The 22,506-nt window shown below is 41.8% G+C and overlaps 1 protein-coding gene across 1 annotated transcript in view; it reads left to right on the top strand.

Moving 5' to 3' along the window:
• SERPINE3 (serpin family E member 3) overlaps positions 1-22,506 on the top strand; it is a 50,713-nt gene that overhangs the window by 1,344 nt on the left and 26,863 nt on the right. Inside the window, exons 2-4 of the mRNA XM_084609902.1 lie at positions 19,956-19,977; positions 21,026-21,221; positions 22,170-22,467. Coding sequence (XP_084466028.1) covers positions 22,209-22,467 — 259 coding nt within the window. The 5' untranslated portion in view covers positions 19,956-19,977; positions 21,026-21,221; positions 22,170-22,208. The remainder of the gene's footprint in view (positions 1-19,955; positions 19,978-21,025; positions 21,222-22,169; positions 22,468-22,506) is intronic.

Below are 22,506 nucleotides of genomic sequence, written 5' to 3'. Positions count from 1 at the left end.
CCCTCAAGTGATCTACCTCTCCCCCAGCTGCCTGGACAGAGCGTCTGAGCTGCCGGAGGGGTGAGTGAGCACCGTTGCAGCTTCTCTTTGCTTCTCCACAGAAACCATTTTCTGTAAGAAAGCAAAAGGAATCTGGGGGTGGGGATATTTTTCTGCTGCACCGCAGTGGCACAAATTTTCCCCGGGAGGAACATAAAAGGATTATTTTGGATACTTAGGAAACCAAACTCATAGAGACATAGAAAAATTAAAATGGTGGTTAAAAAGCAAAAATAACTACATATACAAATACCTCTAAACATCCCCTTGAGATGGCATAAAACCATACTCTGAGGGAAAACAGGATATGAAAATTAAAATGAGGGAGAGGAACTGTAAAAATAGAGAAATGTCACTTGTGTCTATCCCAATAATACCTCTGCTTTTGAGAGGGTCCATGACCTTAGAAGCTAACCAACATGGAGCCCTCAGTAGAGGGTAAGCAACGCTTTGAAAGCAAAAAGGCAGATTTACATATTATCATAAAACATAATCTGGGGTTTTCAAACTCAACGTTGTTTTCCTTTGGTGCTTCCAACATTATATTAGAGCCACATGAACCTTTAGTTTTGAAACCTCAAACCATGCAAAACTCCTCTGCAGCTCCCCACCTCCTTTCTGGAGAGAGAAATGAAGATGCTGAGAAGTGGGGAAGCTCCTATTCTTTGGCGTGCCCAGCAGAATGTAGGCACTGGGAAATGTTCCTTCAACCCAAATATCCACAAACAGGAGAGGGCTTGGGCGGGGGGGAGGGTATGTGAATTTTTGAAAGTGTTGAGGGTAGATTTTTGGTGTGCCACAAAACTGAGAAGGGCAAGACTAACAAAGAGAGGGAATGGTGCAGGGGCAGGAAATTGAGGGAGGGAGGGAGGGAAGGAAAAAAATGGAAATTTTCCTGAGCAGATTTAGTTCTTTCTGGAAATTAACTGCCTGAACACTGCAGAATCAATGGCGGTTATAAAAAAGAAATGTGACTAGTTCAACCCAGTGTAAAGGCCTAAAGAGTTCAGAAAAGAAGCTGCAGAGGATACATAGCACCCACAGGAGACAGAATTTAGTGAAAACCTCCAAAGATTGTTTTGCCTTCTTCCCTATCCCTATGTCTTCCATTGTTTTTATTCAATGCATTTTGTGGCTTGGCAGAACAGGAGTTACAATGATCCATTCAAATTTTGTGCCAGAAGTGCCCAGACCACCTGAGCAACATGGAACCTAACAGTTTCATGTCTTTATGTCCCTCTCTTCCAGATCTGGATAGCTTGAATAGCTGCCTTCACCCTTAGGTGATAAATATATTCATAAATTTTGTAGGCCTTTCCAAATATACAACTTCTAGTACGTCATCTCCTTCCAAATAAATTTCCCCTCTCCTTTCCCTTCCTTGTATTGTCCCATCACTACAATTCTAAGTAGTGTCCTGTTGCTATGTGACATTTACACAGTCACCAGTAATTGTAATGCTCCTCTCCTATTTTGCCCTATTGTAGCCACTGATACTAAATGTGGTAGTGGAAGATAATCATAATGGGACTGGCAAGAAAGTGAGCTCTGATGAGAATGCTGCTAGTGTTATAGGAGAGGATAAAAGCGCTTTTGCAATTTAAAACTGAACTGCTTGAGAATAGCCTAAGAAGCAGTAATCTGTGTATTTTTGGGCCCTGAGTGACAGACTTAAGGGAAAGGATATCAAGACTTTCCTTGTTTCTTTATGTAATGAGGTATTGGATTTACCTAAGGAATTTAAACGAATGATTGATAAAGTATTTGGAATGCCCATAAAGATCTAAGGCGAATGGATCAATCCAGGATCATTGATTTTGACAATATGCTGACAGTTACTGAAATTTTTTTCTTGCACAATCCAAGGAGAATGTTTATTTCTTTCTTGAAACACTGAAACGAAAGAAAAATCTTGTTTGCCAAGGTAATAGAATGTCCTGCATGTGTCCCACTTTTGCCTTTTGAAAAGATGGTCACCCTAATTGTGAGTAGTCCCAATGAAGTCAACAGTCAATGAGACTGCTCATGGTGTCTAAAGTTAAGCATGTGTGGAAGTCTTTGCAGGATTGGGCCTTAGCTTGCATTGTAGCTTGTATTTTGCCCCTGCTTATAATTATTCCCTGTAAGTAACTACCTAATATTAACATATTCTGTGTTCTCTGGGCCACTTTTTCAAAGTTATGTGCACATTTAATACATACATTTGCAGATGACTACTGCACACCAGTTCCTCATTTGCATACACATTTCCACTTAAGTGCTGACCTGGCCTTGTGCTCCAACCAACATCAGTTTTTGTATGAATATGGCATAAGGAAGCTGTGTGCAAATGCAAATATTATATGTGTTTTCATTCTAAGTACTGCATATATTTTGTATTTATTGCTTCTCTAAAGGATAATCATTTATATAGCCTATAGTTATGCATTCCAGTCTTTAAGTTGCCCCAGGCCAGACCCAATGTTAACATCAGAGTTAGGCAAACAGCAAAGGAGCCCTGTTCCTCTTCTTTTAGTGATGCCTGCATCTAGCCTCTCTGTAGTGTTTTCCTCAGAAAGTTCTAGCTGGTTACCAAATACGTAATTAAAACTTAGGGTCTGGTTGCGGGGAAGTCTCTTCCCACCCCCCCCATTCCCCCACAGGAAATGTTTTGAAGATACCTGCCATTGGTGCAAGCCAGGTCCATTACATAAGCAGAAATTTCCTCTTCAGAACTGTTTGTCTGAGCCCTCAGGATGGGTCACCTCAGGCTGTTATGATTTGAGTTGGCTGGAGGAGGACAATTCTGTTTCACAGCGATTTCTAAGGTTCTGACATTTGTTTTTGATCTGGAATGAAAACAAAATCTTTTAAACATTTTCATGAAAATAGAATGGTCTCAAAATATCCATATTCGAATTGAACACCTGAGGTTTTACATTCGGGAAGAGGTGTCAAAAGGCCTGACCAATGGGGAGAGAGAGGCCTCTGTGGGTAAGCACTGGCCTGGGATGTGAGAAAGCCAGTTTCAAGTCCTTATTCTGCTTAAATCAGAGTGAACTGAGATGAAAAACTCTCCCATGTCCCAGGCCAATACCCTCAGTAGCAGGCTACGGAGAGTGTGGGAGAACTGGCTGATCAGTTCCAGTATGACTCAGCAATAGCCAGAGGTACTGAACAACATCACCACAATCTTCCCTTCAAAATGGAAGCAGAATGAGTGAGAAGGTGTCTCGGTAACACTGAGCAAAGGGATTTGAGAGAGTCTTTGAAGTACCTCCTCTCCCGGGGAAAACATAACCCCTTCATTTCGTTTTTAGTACCCATTCTCCTGGTCAGGCAGCAATCAATTTTATTTTCAGTTCTTGAGCTCCTGCTCGAGTGCCTATCTGGCTAATTTCATATATGGAATTTAGCCCAAATGCATGCAAATAAGAGAGACAGAAAATGTGTTTTAAATAATAGCTCAGGTGGTCAAAGACGCCAGCTTTCCCACTTAGCACCATGTGCTTTGTAGATCAACACTTTCTGCCGCACCAGGTAACTGATTTTATTTCTGCCCCTTTACCCAACTCTGGGCTAAATCCTGCAAGGAGCTGAGTGCCCTCACCTGCCAGCAAGCAATGGGAGGTAACAGCATTCACCATCTTCCAGGATCGCGACTGGTCTCAGAGCAATCTGACTTCTTAGAGCCACGGTGCATAGCATTCTTCAGTTTCAATTCTAAAACTCCATTATAGTTTTATATATGTAGACCCCTCGTCACATAGACAGAGCAGCACCAGGGCTGCCAAAACTGAAACTGCCTGCCCGAGCTTGGGACCCCAAACAGCAGTGGGGCTTGGGACAGAGGAGGCATTTCTGGGCCAGAACAAGCCTCACTGACTTGCCAGTGCAACCAACTACAGGCCCCAACAGCTTGCACATGTGTACCGCTTATGGACACACATGGCTTAGGGCAAGGAGGCTGGGTGATGAGTGTCAACTGCTAGAAGTAGAATGAGACAGACCTCAGGAGTTGCTCTCAGCAGAGGAGAGGAGAGAACCAGTTTTGCCTCTCAGCCAAGAGACCAGCTAACCAGAAGCCCCCAGCTTCTCAGGGCTGTTCCCCCCACAGTTAGCTGTCTCTGAAACAGTTTGGCTGTTGAAAGCATCAGGCAGGAAGAGAAGCCAGGCCTTCCACCCAAGCAGTCACCAGTCACAAGCCAGACCCAGAGAAAGAAACAGAGACCCAAGATGCCATAGCCAGAGGGAGAGAACCATCTGCTAGCCTCACCTCCAGAAGCAAAGGAAAGGCCGAGGTTTGAGCCACCCAGGACCTTCTCCACTCAGATAGGGATCTGTCTTGTAGCTTTAGCAGTGAGTACTGGGAATACTTCACCAAACTAGATAGGAAGTCCATGGGCAAGGAAATCTCTGTTAGATGTTAGCTGCTAGCAAGAGAATGATGGTGCACAGCCAGGTGAAAACTCACCTGAACTTGAAGGGGTGTGACAAGAAATGGTTAGGCCTGCAGTGTTCCTTTGATTGTTGTCCTACTGGTATTCAGTCAGCCCTATACAGCTTTGACATGAGAACACTGGATACCGTGACCATCTAGGAACTGTGAACACACTTCAGGATTCAACTATTTGCTTGTATACTCTTTGCAGAACTTGGACTGTATTCAGATATCAGAGGGATATTTTTATTTGATTATTGCTCTGCAGTTTACCCTGTTCATGCCTCGGTTCCCCGTCCTTTACCCTAATAAAGTGTTTGTTCATTTTTATAGATTTAGAGATTCCAAGGCCAGAAGGAGCACTGTGAGTCTGACCTCCTGTATCACACAGGCCATAGAACTTCCCTGAAATAATTCCTGTTTGAACTAGAGCAGAGCTTTTAGAAAAACATCCAATCTTTGTTTAGAAATTGCCAGTGATGGAGAATTCACCACAACCCATGCTAAATTGTTCCAGTGGTTAATTACCCTCACTGCTAAACATTTACATATTATTTCCAGTTTGAATTTGTCTAGCTTCAACTTCCAACCATTTGATTTGGTCTGTTAGATTGAAGAGCCCGTTTTCAAATATTTTTCCCATGTAGGTGTTTATAGACTGTGATCAAGTGACACCTTCACGGTCTCTTTTTAAAGTTAAACAGATTGAGTTCCTTAAATCCTCACAATAAGGCATGTTTTCTAATCCTTTAACAATTCTCATGGCTCTTCTCTGAACCCTCTCCAATTTATCAACCTCCTTCTTGAATTGTGTTCGCCACAATTGTCCAATTGTGGACATAGTATTCCAGTAGTGGTTATACCAGTGCCAAATACAGAGGTTGGTTGGTCCTTGGTTGCTGCTATTTGTTATGGCCTAGAGGTCATGGGGGTTGTATATTAATATATTCACCCAACCACTAGGTGGAATCACCATGCACTGAGAGTCCATTTTAGCGCCAGTGATCAGCAAACTAAGGACTAACACCTGCCATCAGCCCAAGGAGCACAGAAAACCCATGGCCACTGGTCTTAAGGTGGGATAGACACAGATAAGAGAGAGAAGCATGTGGACTCTACCATGCTTGGGGATCAGGATTTGTGGTCTCAGGAGAGATTTCAAATAATTTGATTTCCTGGAGTACACCACCTTTTCTGGTCTGTACCACTAGACCTTTGTAACCTGGATGTTTTTCTCCATCTTGCACTTCATTCATATTTTCTCCTCTACTTCTTCTCATTTGCTCTCAGAAGGCATGTTCATGTCTTTGCTTGGACTGTTTCTCTCTAAAGTTATGTCTACATTCGAGCTAGAAGGTGCAATTTCCAGCTCTAGAGGACTTACCCTCACCAGCTGTGATAGAGCTAGTCCACCAAACATAGCAGTGTGGCCACAGCAGTGCAAGCAGCAGGAGGGTCCAGCCACCCTGGGTCCGTACCCATCCAAGACCAGAGGTATGTACTCGGGACAACTAGCCCCTTCCGCTGCTTGTGCTGCCATGGATACACTTCTATTTTTAGCATGTTAGCTCGATCAGAGCTAGTTGAGGTATGGCTCCTTGAGCCAGAAATTATACCTCCAGCTCCAAGTGTAGACAGACCCTAAGAAATCTCAACATTGTATGATTTTTATAGCTTGTCATTTTCTCTCTAGTGCAGTATCTTTTCATACATTTCCTTTTTTTCTTTTGGTTGAAATGCTTCTATATATCTGGGAAAAATAAAAACCAAAAAACAGTTCAGTCTAATCTTCTGTTACGTTAGGAGTTAGCTGGAGTTAGAACTGCTCAACTGTGGATCATAAATCTCATATTGTTGACACGTCGGGGAAATTCTCCTGTAAACCTGTGATTTGAGACTGAAGATTGTGCTGAGCAGCAGTGTAGCTAGAACTTGACTTTATCACAGACTGAAAGAGTCCTGACATTGTTTCATCTTGCAGAGATTCTCCTTTAGCTCAAGTGCTTTGGAGCAGGAGGATCTGAGATCTATCCCTGCTATTGCCATGCAGTGCTGCTTGGCCATAGATCTAATATGCGATCTTTAATGCACCCATTATCTAGGTACTGTGTGTACACACACACTCTGTGTGTGTATATATATATATATATATATACACACAGAGAGAGAGAGAGAGAGAGAGTCATTCTGTTAGCATAAAATATACAGAGATATATTCCATTTTTATGAAAGATATTATTCATGTTGCCTGTGACCCTGGCTGTAGAACTCCTTGCCAGAAGAGATCAGACAAAAGCCAAGCCTGGCAGAGTTCAGATCAAAGCATGTCTCACACATGTCCACTTAAAGAAAGAAGGCAAAAAGGAAGGAAAAATTATTCCCATACGAAATCACATTCCTTTCCCCCTTGAGAAATGGAAAGAAAATGCCTTTTTCTCCAGGCTTTTGTGCTCTTGATTTTGTGTTGTGTTTAGTTGCCACGGTGATAGATGCCACACATAAAAATCTAACCTAGATAGATAAAAGGACTTTAGGCAGAAGCCGGACAAGCAGTCATTTCCAGTTTCATTGTGGCTCCAACCTTGCACAGCAATTTCCATGCTCTCGATTTAAAACCATCTATGCACATAACTCATTCAAAATACCAAGGGTTAGACCTCCCTCCATGAAGCACATGCGCTGGCAGATAATCCAGCTCAGTTTACCTCTGCGTACCTGGCAGCCCGCTACTGTGCAATGACCAAATATCAGAAGAGTTTGAGGTTAATTAGGATCAGATTAATCCATGCTGACTGCCTGTCTCTGTGTAAATAGGGCACTAGAGGTTAGAAAGTATTAAGTACCTTACATGTCTACTTGCATAATGTAAAAAGCTATTGGAGATGCAAAATATGTGGTCAGAAGCGTTGATGTAAAATCTTTTTAAAGTTAATCTTATCATTACAAAGCAAGAAAATCAACTTTAAAATTCCCAAGTAGAAACTTTTAATAATTATTTGAGTATGGAAAACCATGCTTTGACACCACCCAGTGTATTGGGGACATCTGCAAAGAATGTTCTCAGTAAAGATTCTGAAATTACCCTGGGCTTGTTAAACTATATTTCAATGTCTAAATTATTCTTGCAATGAATACCTTACTGAGAAGCTTCATCTAGGGTATTCTTGTCCTAATTTTCCATTATGATGGTTCCTATTTACCATACAAATAAAACAATGTAATAATCAGATAGCTTAGTATATATAAACAGTCTCTGGTACTGCCTGTGGAATGGGATTGTCATTTCTATATATATATATACACCTTTGTTTAAAAACTAAGATGTAGGTCATATATAACCAAGCTCATAAAAAGCTGCAATGATTGTTTTTTGTTTGCATATATTCTTTTAGAGAATAGTTTTATACATACATATGTGCAAATTCTGTAACAAGCCCCTAATGAAAAAAGGTATATTTTACTTATGTGTTGATATGGAATTCTTTAGTGGATAAAGCAAATTAAGGATTGTACAGAACTTGTGTTTTCCTTTTGATTTAAAATGTAATAAACATTTTAAAATTTGAAGAGATTTTGCAATTGATTAAACAAGCTAAATGGTAATATAAAACTTTGAAAAACTATATAGAATTTTAGATATAAGAAAACTCTGATTCTCATGGAAAACTTTGAACATTTAGAAACATCTCTGCCAATACCGTTATATTGTACATCTTTTCTTCTTTTTTTATTCCTAATACAATTATATAATTATTAGGGACATTTATATAATAACAGGCTATTAGTTCCTTAGGAGTTCGTCTCCTCTTGAGGCTTATTCCGCATTTAAAGTTGTAATCTTCTTTTTGTGACATCACTTTGGTCACTGTGGCAATGACTGTGATGTCACCAACAAAGGATTATGACTTCAAGTGGGGTCTAAGCTGCAGGAACAGATCAGCTCCTAAAGAATAAAGACCCAGCTTTGACGTAAACTGACCTGGTAATAAAAGAGGAAAGAAGAGCCTTGCCCACCCTCTCCCCTAAACTGCACAAAATATGACACCAGCAGGATTGTTGTTAAATAGACCATTATTCAAAGCTTTTCCATGAGGTGTAAGCTGATCCTTAAAGACCCTTTTTCTGCTCCCACTGAAAACAATGAACATTTTGCCATTGACTTTACTGGCAGCATGACTGGATCATAAGCAGTGATGAAGAGTGGAGATGCAAAGTTTGAATCTGGATCCAGACTTGTCCCCAAGGGCTGTGTGGCTCAAGGGTTTGGGCTGTAGGATGATGGGTGCTGTATAGGACCCTGCATAGGGAAGAGATGAGAAAGTCATGAAAATGGCTGCCATTTGGTGACTTTATGACTCAGATCTGAATTGTCCTGGAGTTTAAGGATGTTTGGGCCCCTTTCTATTCAATTATACAACTTTGTTAAGTTTTTGCAGAGATTTTTTTTTCCTGCAAAGGTTTGCTCATACCATCATATATTCATTTTTCATCTCTGTCCAGCCCAGTCTTATATTACAAGCAAGGCTTATGGGTCAATACTACAGTATTCGATAGTACAGCACAGTGCCCTCGGGGCCAGATTGTAGCTTTTAAACTACAGCCCACACTGAAGGGGATACAGAAGAATGACAGCAGTGCTCACCCTGCTATTCTTGCTACACACCCCACTCCACGCTGCCCATCTGTTCAACTCTGATTCCCCTGTACAGTTTCTGAAACTGCCATTTCCAGTATCAATCATCCTGTATAAATGTGTTACTTCCAAACATGTCAGAAGATTGGCGCCAACCACTTTTCTGTTTTATCCTCTAGGCTGGATCAATGTATAGCAATGGATGCTGTTTCCATTGCATTCCCCCCCTTCATTCACTCTGGAAGTTCATAGCCAGGACCAGCTCTAGGCACCAGCAAAGCAAGCACGTGCTTAGGGGGGCACAATTCCAGGGGCGGCGTTCCACCCCCACCCCTTTTTCTTTTTTTTTCTGTTTTTCCCTTGGACAGTTGTGCTCTCGGAGCTTGGGGCGGCAAAAAACCTAGAGTCAGCCCTGTTCATATCTCACCTTTTCCTCTACTATATGGCACTCATCTTCTTAGCCAAATCCTCCTTCTACAAGGCTGTACATAAAGAGTGGGGTCAAGCATAGCAAAAAACAATCCTGGTGCTATTACAGTTTTATGTATGTATTGCTTTAAATTAACAAACTACACATTAATATCCATCCACCCATACGTTTGATTAGAAATGAGACATAGAGGTGACATTAAATATGGAGTAAATATTAGAGGTGGGCATATCAGTTCAGATAAAATAAGAATGGGCCCGGATCTTCTGTCAGAACACAACCCAAACATTTTTTAAGATTAAAAAAATATTTTAAAACAGTTTTAAAAAAAGGTTTGGGCACCTCTGTGGTTCTTGGTTTGAGTAGGAACTGGAAGTAGCATCAAAAAAATTAGGAAGGCTATTCCAGTGCTAATCAGATGCATTAATCAAATGGGGCAGTCTGCTGACGTGAGATTCCACCCCTAGTTTAGTGTGGTATACTGAAGAAGTGCTTCTATGGTCATTTAGCTAAACACTCAGACTTCAGAAGGATTCTCTGAGCTAAAATGGATGTCTGAAGTTTTTGAGATTCACCTGTCACCAATAAAGAGTATTTAAACTGCTCGGTCCATATATTCTTCTGGGAGAACAATGTGCTGCCACGGATAGACCCCAATTTTATGGTTCCTGTTGATTGGTTTCAGACACTATTGTCCTCCATACCTATTGCACATCACAGTGACTCTCTTCCCATGGATGTATTTCGCATGTGCAAACGAACACCAAAATGATGGATCTGCAAAGAGGGAAATGGCACTTGACAAACTAAGCAGCTGACACTACGTCTGAGATGCAGCCACCTCTGAACTGGAGCAGACAATTGGAATGTTTCAGTAATGAGACGGGAGATTTTTGTCATGGGCAAAACTTTACTCTGATAAAGGGTCCCATGGTATCTTCAGAGTCCGCAGAGACCAGACAAGCCTTCAGTTTTTAAGATCTCCATAACACACTGCATGCAACAGAAAAATATCCGAGCAGTCTTCTCTGAGACCCTTCCTGTCCCACGAGCAAAGGAAGACAGGAGTCAGAAGATTCTGTACATTAATCACTGGCTAGGTAAATGGTGCAGGGTGCAGGGCTTTGGTTTTGTGGGACTTTGGTCCACCTTCTATGAGGAGAGGGGGCTGTATAGTCTGCATAGCCTCCAAATCAATAGAAGGGGACAGGCTGGCTAGAGAAGTCAGGAGGGGGTTAAACTAGTAGCAAAAGGGGAGAGTAAAAAGAGGGACAATATGACCTAACAGATAAAGAGAAATTTATCTCAAATCTAAATTTTACTGGTAGCTTAGGTACAACTGATCAAGACTTGATCACGTTTATCATGTACAAGCAAAACAAAGTCAGACTAGTAATATAAATAGTTGGTGCTTTAATAGGGTCAATTTCACAAAACTGAAAACAATTTATGAACCAAATCAGCTGTGAGGAAGAATTTATTCAGCAAAATATGAATGATAATTGGGAATCACTTAAGCAGACCCTACTAGAGGCCCAAAAAGAACAATTCCACAACTGAGGAAGAAAGCTGTGCTGGTTAAAAAAAAACCCAATATGCTTTAGAGGGGACATGAAGGCAGCTGTAAAAAATTAAAAAATAATACATAACAAATGGAAGAAAGGGGAAGTTGATAGTAATGAATGTAAATGAGAAGTTAGGAATTGTAGAAAATTGATAAGAGAAGCCAAGGTACACAAGAAGACTTTTATGGTCAGCAGAGATAAAGACAATAACAAGGAGTTTTTTAAAATATATTAGGAACCAAAAAGAATCCTGACAAGGTATTGGTGCATTGTTAGTTGGAAATGGTAGACTTATCAATGATAATGCAGAAAAGGCAGAAGCATTCAATAAATATTTCTGTTCTTTTTGTGGGGCTGGGGGACAACAGATGCAGTAGTCTCATCATATGGTGATGATAACAGTTTCTATTCCACTTCTATCTCTGAGGATGTTACACAGAAACTACTAAAGTGAGACATTTTTAAATCAACAAGTCCAGATAACTTGCATCCAGGAGTTTTAAAAGAGCTAGGTGAGGAGCTAACTATACTGTTAATGTTGATTCAATGAGTCTTGGAGCACTGGGGAAGTTCCAGAAGATTGGAAGAAAGCTAATGTTGGGCTAATTTTTAAAAAGGTAAATGGGATGACCCAGATAACTATAGACGTGTCAGCCTGAGATCAATCCTGGGCAAGATAATGGAGCAGCTGATATAGGGCTCGATTAATTAAGAGCTAAAGGAGGGTAATGTAATTAATGCAAATCAACATGAATTTATAGAAAAAAGATCTTGCTAAACTAACTTGATTTTTTTTATAAGGTTGTAAGTTTGGTTGATAAAGGTAATAGCACTGATGTAATATACTTAGACTTCTATAAGGAGAATGACTTGGTACTCCACAACGTTTTGATTAAAAAAACTAGAATGATATAAAATTAACATGGCACACATCAACTTGATTAAAAATAGTTTAATTGATAGGTCTCAAAATGTGACTGTAAACAGGAAATCGTCATTAAGGGGGTCTGTTTCCAGTGGGGTCCCTCAGGGATTGGTTCTTCGCTCTATGCTATTAACATCTTTATCAATGATCTGAAACAAAACATAAAATTATTACTGGCAAAGTTTGCAGATGACACAAAAATGTGGGGAATGGTAAATAACGAAGAGGACAGGTCACTGATTCAGAGCGATCTAGATCGCTTGGTAAACAGAGTGCAAGCAAACAATATGCGTTTTAATACAGCTAAATGTAAGTGCATACATTTGGAAACAAAGAATGTAGGCCATACTGACAGGATAGGGGACTCTATTGTGGAAAGCAGTGACTCTGAAAAAGATTTGGGCAAATGTGTGGATACTCAGCTGCATGTGAGTATCCAGTGTGATGCTGTGGCCAAAAGAGCTAATGCAATCCTGCAATGCATAAACAGGGGATTCTCAAGGAGGATTACAGAGGTTATTTTACATGTGTATTTGGCGCTGGTGTGACAACTGCTGGAATAGCATGTCCAGTTCTGGTGCCCACAATTCAAGAAGGATGTTGATAAATTTGGAGAGGGTTCAGAGAAGAGCCCCGAGAATGATTAAAGGATTAGAAAACAGTGACTTATAGTGACTGATTCAAGGAGCTCAATCTATTCGTCTTCAGAAAGAAAAGATTAAGGGTTACATTACAGTATATATGTATCTACACGGGGAACAAATATTTAATAATGGGCCGTTTAATCTATCAGAAAAAGCTATAATACAACCCACTGACTGGAAGCTGAAGCTAGAAAAATTCAGCCTAGAAATACAGTGTAAATCTTTTATGGTGGGAGTAATTAACTATTGGAACAATTTACCGACTGTAGTGGTGGATTTTCCATCACTGACAATTTTTAAATCAAGATTGAATGTTTTTCTAGAAGATCTGTTCTAGGAATTATTTTGGGGAAGTTCGGTGGCCTGTGCTATGCAAAAGGTCAAACTATATGATCACAATGGGGACCACTGGTCTTACAATCTACACATCTATGAAGGTCAATTTATACACCAAGGAAGAATGAAGAGCTAAGATGATCCTTCTATAAGTCACACTTATTGTACCTTCCCAGCAGAGATCACTAAGCCATATTCACCTACGAGGCAGGGATAGGAGAACTAATTCAGTTAAAATAAGGACATACTGAACTTTCACTCTTCCCTGGATCTAGACGTTTTTAAATTCAAATAAGTTTGACCAATTCAGACATGTCTCCCCATGCTGGAGTTTCTCGCCTCTTTTTTGAATTCTGCCTATTACAGAATGTATGAAAACTCTCCTTCATTTTAAGGTTTGACCAATTTCTGGGTCCTATTTAGAGGACAGTTTTGCCCACGGAAACTCAATTTTTATATCACTTAATCAGAAAAATGTAGGGAGATTAGTCTCACTTAAATGAACCAGGCATTTATCCATCTTACTTATCATCAGTAAGACACTGTTCTGTAACCCAGAGAAGTTGATCAAATGCACAAGAAGATCAGGAAGTATGAAAGCCAGCACCATAACACCATAAGAGACTCTTCTCCAATCATCAATCTGATACTCTGGCCTAAGAGTCTTCTTTGCTGCTACTGAAAACTCAAATAGTTACAGTTGCTAATAAACCCTCCTTCCAGCTATGGCTGACCACAAGGCTATGATTCCTCCTGATGGAAGCAGTCCTCACCACGGTGAACTACTCATTTGTGACCTTCCATTGCAACAACAGCAAAGCTGTGTGTCTGCAATAAAATGAGTGGGTTTGGATAAGCTCTTGCTAGTTCAGCATTAGAGTGACCAGATGGCCCACTATTATCGGATCCTCCCCAATATTAGGGGCTTTGTTGTATATACACAACCCACCCTCCTCCCTCGGAAAAAAAGAGTCCCGATTTTTCACACTTGCTATCTGGTCACCCTATTCAGTGTGCAGCAGCCCACGGATGCAAACACATTAGGGTGAGACTCTGGATGCTTCAGTGGCTCGCCACCAAATACTGTCTCAACTTCAAAGGCTTCTTTTTGATGATTCATGTCCAGACTATCTCAAGGACCAGCTCTTGATCAAAGTTCAGGCCTTACCACATCAGCAGTAATCATCAGTGGTACTCGAATGGTCAAGCAACAGTAAAACTAGTACCAGTAGAGCAGTGGTTCTCAACATGGGGTCCGGGGCCCCCTGGGGGGCCATGAGCAGGTTTCAGGGGGTCCACCAAGCAGGGCCAGCAATAGACTCACTGGGGCCCAGGGCAGAAGGCCAAAGCTCCATTGCATGGGGCTGAAGCCCAGGGCCCCACCATCTGGGGCAGAAGCCAAAGCCTGAGCAATGTAGCTTCCTGGGGGGCCCCGGCAATTGCCTTGCTTGCTTCCCCCTAATGCCAGCCCTGGCTTGTATATACAGAAAACCAGTTTTTGTGACACAGGTGGGCTGTGGAGTTTTTATAGCATGTTGGGGGAGGGCCTCAGAAAGAAGAAGATTGAGAACTCCTGCAATAGGAGACAATGTTCTTGTGGGTATGGAAAGCCCTTCCATGAGAGCTGAGAACCACCTTCAGTCTTGACACATCCAGGATGATATGTAAAACCCATTATTGCCTCAGGGCTTTCCCCCAAATTAAAAAAAACCTGGCTTTGAGATACACTGTTGGGAAGGGAGAGAAAACTAGAGAGAACCAAGGATAGACAGAGTGATTTTTGGTTAGGTGCTCAGACACCACAGTGAAGAGTGCAGTAAGAATACCTAACTATGTACACTGCCTAAGTAATCACATCTGTGCATTAGCACATCTACCCTGGGAAATTATAAGTCATATTTTGGCTATACTTGTGTAATCCCAGTGATTTCAGTGCATTGACTTGGTTCGTGTTACACGGATTGGATGGAGAGCAGAAGTTGGCCCTATGGCTGGATTGTGTGCATAGGAAGATAGATCCGCCGGTGTGTGTGTTGAAAAAATAAATTGCTATTGAAATTTATATCTCTTTAATTGAAGTATTATTGATCCACATGTATCCATTTAAATGAAAATAGCAGTAAAGGGCTAACTGTGCCTTTAAGGAACAGTGCCAGTTGGAGGTCGGTGCGAACCTTCTCTGCCCAAGATGGGGCACTAGGGTGTGTTCTGTCTCACAGATGTAGCATGTTCCTGCAGTGCCTTAGGCACACAGGGGACGTACTCCCGCTATGACGTCTGTTTAGGTGGTGCAACCTACTTCTTTGAGTGAGCCAGTCCCACTTCCCAGACAAGTGAACAGTAGGTTATGGTCATGACTCCCCCATATTCCCAGCCATCCTCCACCCTATGCTCCCAGGGAAATAGGAATGGAGCAGTTTCTGAGCTTCCTGAATGCAGGAACTGCAGTTCTACTTAATATAGTACTTACCTAGCTGTGCAAAGACCAGAAGTCCCTGCCCCTCCATCTATACACCCATAGAAGGGCCAAGCAGAATCTGGCCCAAAGTGCTACAACCCTGATGTAATGTGATCATGTGTGCCAGCAGTTCAGTTTTCTAGGCATGGAACACTTTCTTAAGCTCCCTGAATGGAAAAGTTCTACAGAATTTAATAATTGATCAACTTTGCAGAGTTTGAGTTATTTTTGTTTGAAACCATAATACAGAATGTAATGGGGAAGTGTGTCCCTGTTACAGAATTATGTAGATTGGTTAAAAACAACCCTATAGATGCTATTCATGTTGTATTACGTGTGATTGTTTTTTACAGTAGTTTGTACACAAGCCTATTACATTTTATAGGACTTTTCCATAAGACTTAGCATTTGAAGAATCATATTTTGCTCTCACATTCTTCCCCAAAAAGTGGGCAACAGAGGGAGAGATGGCAGTAAAAACTTTTTGGACATAAGTGAGCATAAATATTAGCAGACACTCCCATACACACACCAATACCGTGGAATCACCCAGTTCCTTTGTTTTCTGGTGCCATAATCTCCTTTGCTGCTTTAGAAGTTTCACAGGATATTTTAACATATGTATTGTTGGTGTGTTTCCTGAGGAATGTTCCCTGGAATACAGCAGACAAGGGATATTTGCATGGGGAAGGGGGAAAGAAAGCTATCTTTGGCTTAGTTTAACTCCGAGAGAGAGAGAGAGAGCGCAAGCTAGACAGAAGGCCAATACCTGTTCTTGGTTGTGACGATGTAACTCCACGGTTTACAGACTCGTCCTAGAACAGAGGGAGATGACAGTGGAGAGAAGCTCTGATAAAGAAGAGGGAACAATAGAAAGCTCTGAAGAGAAAAATATAATTGAGAGCTGTTGGTTTCAGCTTTTTCTCTCTCAAGCCTTCCCTGAGCCAAATTCTACTCTCACTTCCATTAATGTAAATCAGGTATTAACTCTGAACTCCATCTGAAGTCAATGGCGGTACTTGGGATTTACACTGATATAAATGAGAACAGAATCTGCCCCAGAGAAGGCATGGAAGAGGAAAATGTTGAGACCAACAGCTCTGAATTAGGCCTTTCTCCTCTGAGCTTGTTCCGTGCCTCTCCAGGCTTACCTCAGCTGCCAGTCCACTCAGTCTCTGTATTCTCTCTGCTCTTGGACAACTCTCCCCCCTGACTTTGTGACATTACCAGAAAGGGTACCAATTAATGCCAGTTGTGATAGGTTTTGTGGTGTGTGTCTGTCCACAATGGTGTCCTTACAGGACATTGAATTGTCATCTGCTGGTAACAAAAAGGAGAAAAACTTTCACCTGATGGTGAAAAACTCTGCAGTCTATTACCAGTCCCTTGAGCCTTCCAGGAGCAATTTTTGTTTGACTCTTCCCTATACCCAGTCTTGTCTTCTCTGGTATTTTCCTATTCACAAATTCCCCAGATTTCTTCTCTGGCTAGAGGTGGTGACGGTGGAGAGTGGTGCCACACGGTGCTGCCTTTTACCTCCCCCCTCCTTCCCACACCCTGTGTCACAGTGATCTTACCCCTTCAATGAAAAGAAATGGACTTAGCTTCCTCCAAAGCCTTTCAGTGCTGCTCCGACAGGTGGCCAGATTTGTTCCTTGGACAATGCTATAACACATGGCATGCTCTCGTCTCCAGGGGCTCAGCACAGAACCACAGACATAAGACACAGATGGCCCCTATTAGATCATCCAGTCCAGCCCCATGACAATTCGGGATTGTTCCAGCCTACTTCCCATGTTTTGTCCAAGCTACTCCTAAGAGTTCCAAATGGTGGGGCATTCCTTGGGAGACTATTCCACAGTCTAACGTATCTCAGCATCAGGATGTATTTCCTGAAAGTCACGCTTATTTTTTTCCTTTCTACAGTTCAGTGCATTACCCCTTCCTTGTATCCCACTGTCCTACACTAAATAATTCCTCCCTCCTTGGTACCTTTTCCATAATTTAACAATAACAATTGCCAACTAATTTCCATAATATCTTGGGATGCACATCCAGATTAACTGATGTATATATGTTCCTATTTCCCTAGTATTTCCCTATCTGATCCTTAGCAATAGGTATTTATAGGCTCCATTCTAATTGTCTAAATATCTTTACTGTATTTTTGGGTTGTCCCTCATTTCATCCCTCTCCTCAATCACTAATGAACGTACTCTCCTCCCCCCACCCCCATTACATTTATAAATGCTCATCTTATTTCCCATTATTACTGTGACTGGCTTCATTTTCTTGGTGCCACTATCTTTCCCCGCGAGTCTGAGTCCTCCAGTGTGGTTGCTTCCCTGCTTTTTCAATACTAATATAGGGTTTTAGAAAATCTCAGATGATCATAATGGTCCCCTCTGACCTTAATATCTATGAATCTATGTCTCAGCACCACGTGATGCCACATCAACCAGTATGATTTTTTTCTTCTATTCTTCTTTTCCAGAGAACTTATAGTCTGTTGTACCTTAATTATAATAGGCCTGATTCTCCAGTGCCACACACCTTCCATAGCTATTTAGCCCTGTGCAACGTGGGTGTAAAACACTACCAAATCAGAATAACAGCATTTGACATCAATTTTGCAAAGGTGTAAATGAATATACAAGGTGCAAAGCCGTCCAGAAGCAGGCCCAGTGTCTTTTAGCATTCCCCAACTGGTGGATTTTAATACCTTCTTTGGTTGCACCTTAGTCATTGCTTCCACAATGCCCACAGCCCAAGCTGAGCCTTAGGTACAGTCCTGAGCTTCAGCCTTTCAGAGTACGCCGAAAGTGGAATAAAGGTCAGCTGACTCAGGCTCATGGGGCTCAGGCTGCGGAGCTAAAAATTGCTGTGTAGTTGTTTGGGCTCAGGCCAGCCATGGGTGTTTAACTGCTGTGTCGACGTACCCTAAGATTGACCCTCCACAATATGGTACTGCAGAGCCACAGCCCACCAGGTGGGGCCAGATAAATTTTCTTGTGATTCCCATCTAAGTGTATGTATTCTAATGATAGCAGCATCAACGTATTAGGTGGGTTCAGGCTGGATAAAGTTTACATCAGAATTTGGTGGTCTCTCACTTATCTGCTGTGTATAGGCAGTTTGTGTCAGTCAATTCTGAATTATATTTAATGTGGGAATTTATGTTGCTAGAGCAGGTGATGGTAAATATTATATTGTACTTGTCAGTGCTTAGTGATAGATTGGCTATGAAAGGAATGGGCACAAAAAGGTTGCTAATATTTTATAAGTGAAATAAAATATCTTTAGCATTTCCTACCCCTTTCCCTAAGCCTTAATGTGCAAAGAGTCTGCTAGGACAGGGCATGGATGCACTGGGATGCACTGTAGAGCCTTTAACCTCACAGGGTACATCTACATGGGGATAAAGGCCCCCAGCACAGCCCTTGCTGGCCCTGGTCAGCTGACTCAGGCTCACAGGACTTGGGCTGAGGGCCTAAACATTACCATGTAGAGGCTTGGGCTCAGAGCCTGAGCTCTGGGGCCCTCCACCCTCTCAAGGTCCCAGAGCATGGGCTCCAGCCTGAGCCCAAATGTCTACACAGCAATTTTTCAGCCCAGAAGCCATGTGAGTCCAAGTCAGCTGACCCGGGCCAGCTGCGGGTTTTTTATTCCCATGTAGACATACACCCAGTCACCAATCCAAATCCAGCTGTACAGTAGTCAGAGGGCCAAGAATTAAGGCCCTCATTCAGCAAAGCATTTAAGCAGGTGCTTAACTTTAAGCATAGGAATAATATCATTGAAATCAACAGGACAACTCATGTTTAGAATTAGGCCTGTTCTTAAATGCTTAGCAAAACTGGAGCTTAAATGACCATGAATACTCATCCTTTTGCCCTTCTTTACTGTCCCACCCTGAAACTGAGAACTTCAAACTGTCAAGCCAGCACCTTCCCCTTGCACTAAATTCACCTTCATTTTAAAAACAACAAAAAGAGTGGAGTAGCATAATGACAGATGAGCACAATGAGGAGAGATGCAGGCTATGTCTACACTTGAAATCCTACAGTCGCAGTTCTCCTTCACTGTAGGTAATCCACAAAGACAGAAGAATTCTTCCATCTACCTAGTGCTGTCTACAGCAGGGCTTAGGTAGATTTAACTATGTCTCTTAGGGGTGTGGATTTTTTATACTCCTGAGAAATGTATCAATGCCAAAGTAATTTTTCAGTGTACACTAGCCTTTAGTCTGATTTCCACTTTGGGCACTAGTTCAATTTACCCTTCAGTCCTTACTTCATAAGAAGAAGAAAATTACAGATGAATATAATAATATGCATCTAATTATTGCATTAAATATACTGTGGTGCAGTACTGTTTGATCTTTACACAGTTTTTCCTGGAAATTTGGTCATAAATATAAGGAAATTTTATGTTACAGAGACATGTAGTTTAGAATTCATTTATTGTCTCGAGTAATTTTTCTTTTTTTTCCCTACAAATTATAGACCCAAATCCTGCTTGCCCTAGGTAAGATATCTCTTTGCTTTCTATGCATGAATGATATGATTAGGGTCTGGCCCTGTCATACCTGGAAAGCTGTAAAAACTTGAAATTGTGTTTAAAATGGGTAATTGTCAGTATTGTACTTCTGGTTAATTCAAAGCTAGTTTCATCACTTCTAATCTCTTCTCAGGAAGAACAACAACAAAGAGTAGATGAAACCCTTAAAAGTTTGGAATGATGTTAAAAAAATACCATGGACAACAGACCTTTAATTGCATGGGATTTCTGAATAACGTTTCAAAATGAAAAACTGTGTGCCTGGTACACAAAGAACTATGTCTCCTTCCCTTTGTGACAGAGGAATCAATGGAATTCATAAAAAGGGGAGGGAGAAAGATGAGAGATAGGAGATGCCTTGTTTAGCACAAGCAGGTCACAAGTCCCTTGAAAGGAAGTTGCTGACTGTATCTCCATATGTACAGTAAAAGCTGTGTTATCTGGCACTTTACCAACTGGAAAGCTCTAGAAACCAGCATTTCTGATATCTCCCAATCCAAATCTTCAGTGGGGTTGCCAGGCTCCCTACCTGGCTCCCCAGAAGCAGGGACAGGTCCCTGCTGCTCCTAGGAGGAGGAACAGCCCTGGGGGTGCTGTACGCTGCCCCTGCCCCGAGCGCTGGCTCTGCAACTCCCATTGGCTGGGAACCACAGACAATAGGAGTTGCAGAGGTGGTGCCTGCAGGCGGAGGCAGCAAGCAGAGCCGCCTGGCCGCATCTCTGCTTAGGAGCAACAGGGACACATCGCCGCTTGCGGTAAGCCGCCTGAGGTGAGTGCCGCCTGGATCCAGCACCCCATATCCCCTCCTGCGCCCCAACACCCAGCCTGAGCCTCCTCCCACACTCAAACTCCCTCCCTCCATTGGTAAGTATAACTCTTAGTTAATCGGAATTTTTGACTAACCGGCACCCCCCATTCCCCCCCAACATGCCAGATAAAGCTTTTCCTGTACCTTTTTGTTCCTTGCCTTGGATTTGCTGATCAGTGACATGCCTCTTTGCCTGGCTCTACCTAGAGTCTGTAGCCTACAGGAATTTGGACAGAGTGGTACAGACATCGCCGAGAGAGACTGCGATCACTGACTATTCATTTAAATGCAGTCCCATGACTTAAACCTTACTCCACCACATATTAAAGAAGGGGACAGAAGTACATACAGAGCTCCAGCTCAGAGGCACAGGACACGGCAAGGCAATTAAATACAGCTAACTGTGAGTAAACATAAGGAGTTGGAGGTGCTCTCTAGAGCAAAGGGCACAGAAGGAGATTTGTGTGAAATCTTAAACTGAAGCAAGAGTAACTTTTTAAAAAATACACATTCATATAAAATATTCAGAATCTAAAATGGTGTGTAGAAAACTACTGTCTCATTTCAGCAATTTGGAGGGTTGCTTTATTTATTGCTTTTTTAGGAAACATTCTAAATAGTTTTAATCTCGTACTACCTCAGACCTGATTAAAAAGATGATTTCCCCCCAACATAAAAATCCAAAGCGGTGACTCTGTCAGCAATCACAGAACTCTTTTGCAAATACAACCCCATTTGCAGTGGAGGTATTCTATGATGGTAGTTAGGAGGGATGCCTTGGCTGCAGATTTTTGCACGCTAAGGCCAAAATTCTCAAGCCTGGTGCTCAGTACCGCCGCTCCCAATGGAAGTCAACCAGTGCTATGGATGTCCAGCACCTTTGAAAATCGATCACTTTTATTTAGGTACCTAACTATGGATGTAGCAGCCGATGGATACAGAGCCTGTAAGCACTCAAGGGTCAAAACTGTAGCTTAATATTTATTAAGGAATCAAAATCAGAATTGAACAGGTAGTTAATATGCTGGACAGCTGCTTTTTACACTATGGAGCATGAATAATTTTTTTGTGGGTGCATATCTGGGTCACATGTATTGTAATGGTCAACCATCAAATGAGAGCTGCTATACTGGCTGTGGTCTTGAGGAAGACTGGAAATTGTTAGCTGGTGAAAGCACATCAGTATCCAAAGATATTGTCCTTATGCATGACACCAATTGGACTGTACCTTGGTAGGTTTGTTACCAGTATTTATTTCCATGGTAAGTCTCAGCTTTACGAGCATGTAAAGCAATAGTTCACATGTCATCCGTCCCTATCATTTTCTGACTGTTCATATTGTTAATTACAGGTGTAATTATCTGTGGGAGATATTCCATAGTTCGCTTTCATGTTGCCCGTTGTCTTCACTGTGCTTGTTCTATACTCTTGCTTCTTAACCAATGGAAGCTGTGAGCTCTATGATGAGCTAAAGGAGTTGAAAACTGAATTTGACATCAATCTCTACCAGCGATTAGCAGAACCAGAGAACAGAACTAACCTGATAGTTGCACCAGCAAGTGTGTCCATTTCTTTGGGGCTACTGCAGTTTGGAGCTCAAGGAAACACCCTTATGCAGCTGGAAAATGCTCTTGGATACAACATCCACGGTAATGTGCACTTTGACAAATTATTTTTTAGCAATAACT

Source organism: Lepidochelys olivacea, assembly GCF_965140295.1.
Source record: "Lepidochelys olivacea isolate rLepOli2 genome assembly, chromosome: 1".
In the NCBI taxonomy this organism is placed as follows: Eukaryota; Metazoa; Chordata; order Testudines; family Cheloniidae; genus Lepidochelys; species Lepidochelys olivacea.
This window is presented reverse-complemented; position numbering and strand designations above follow the sequence as displayed.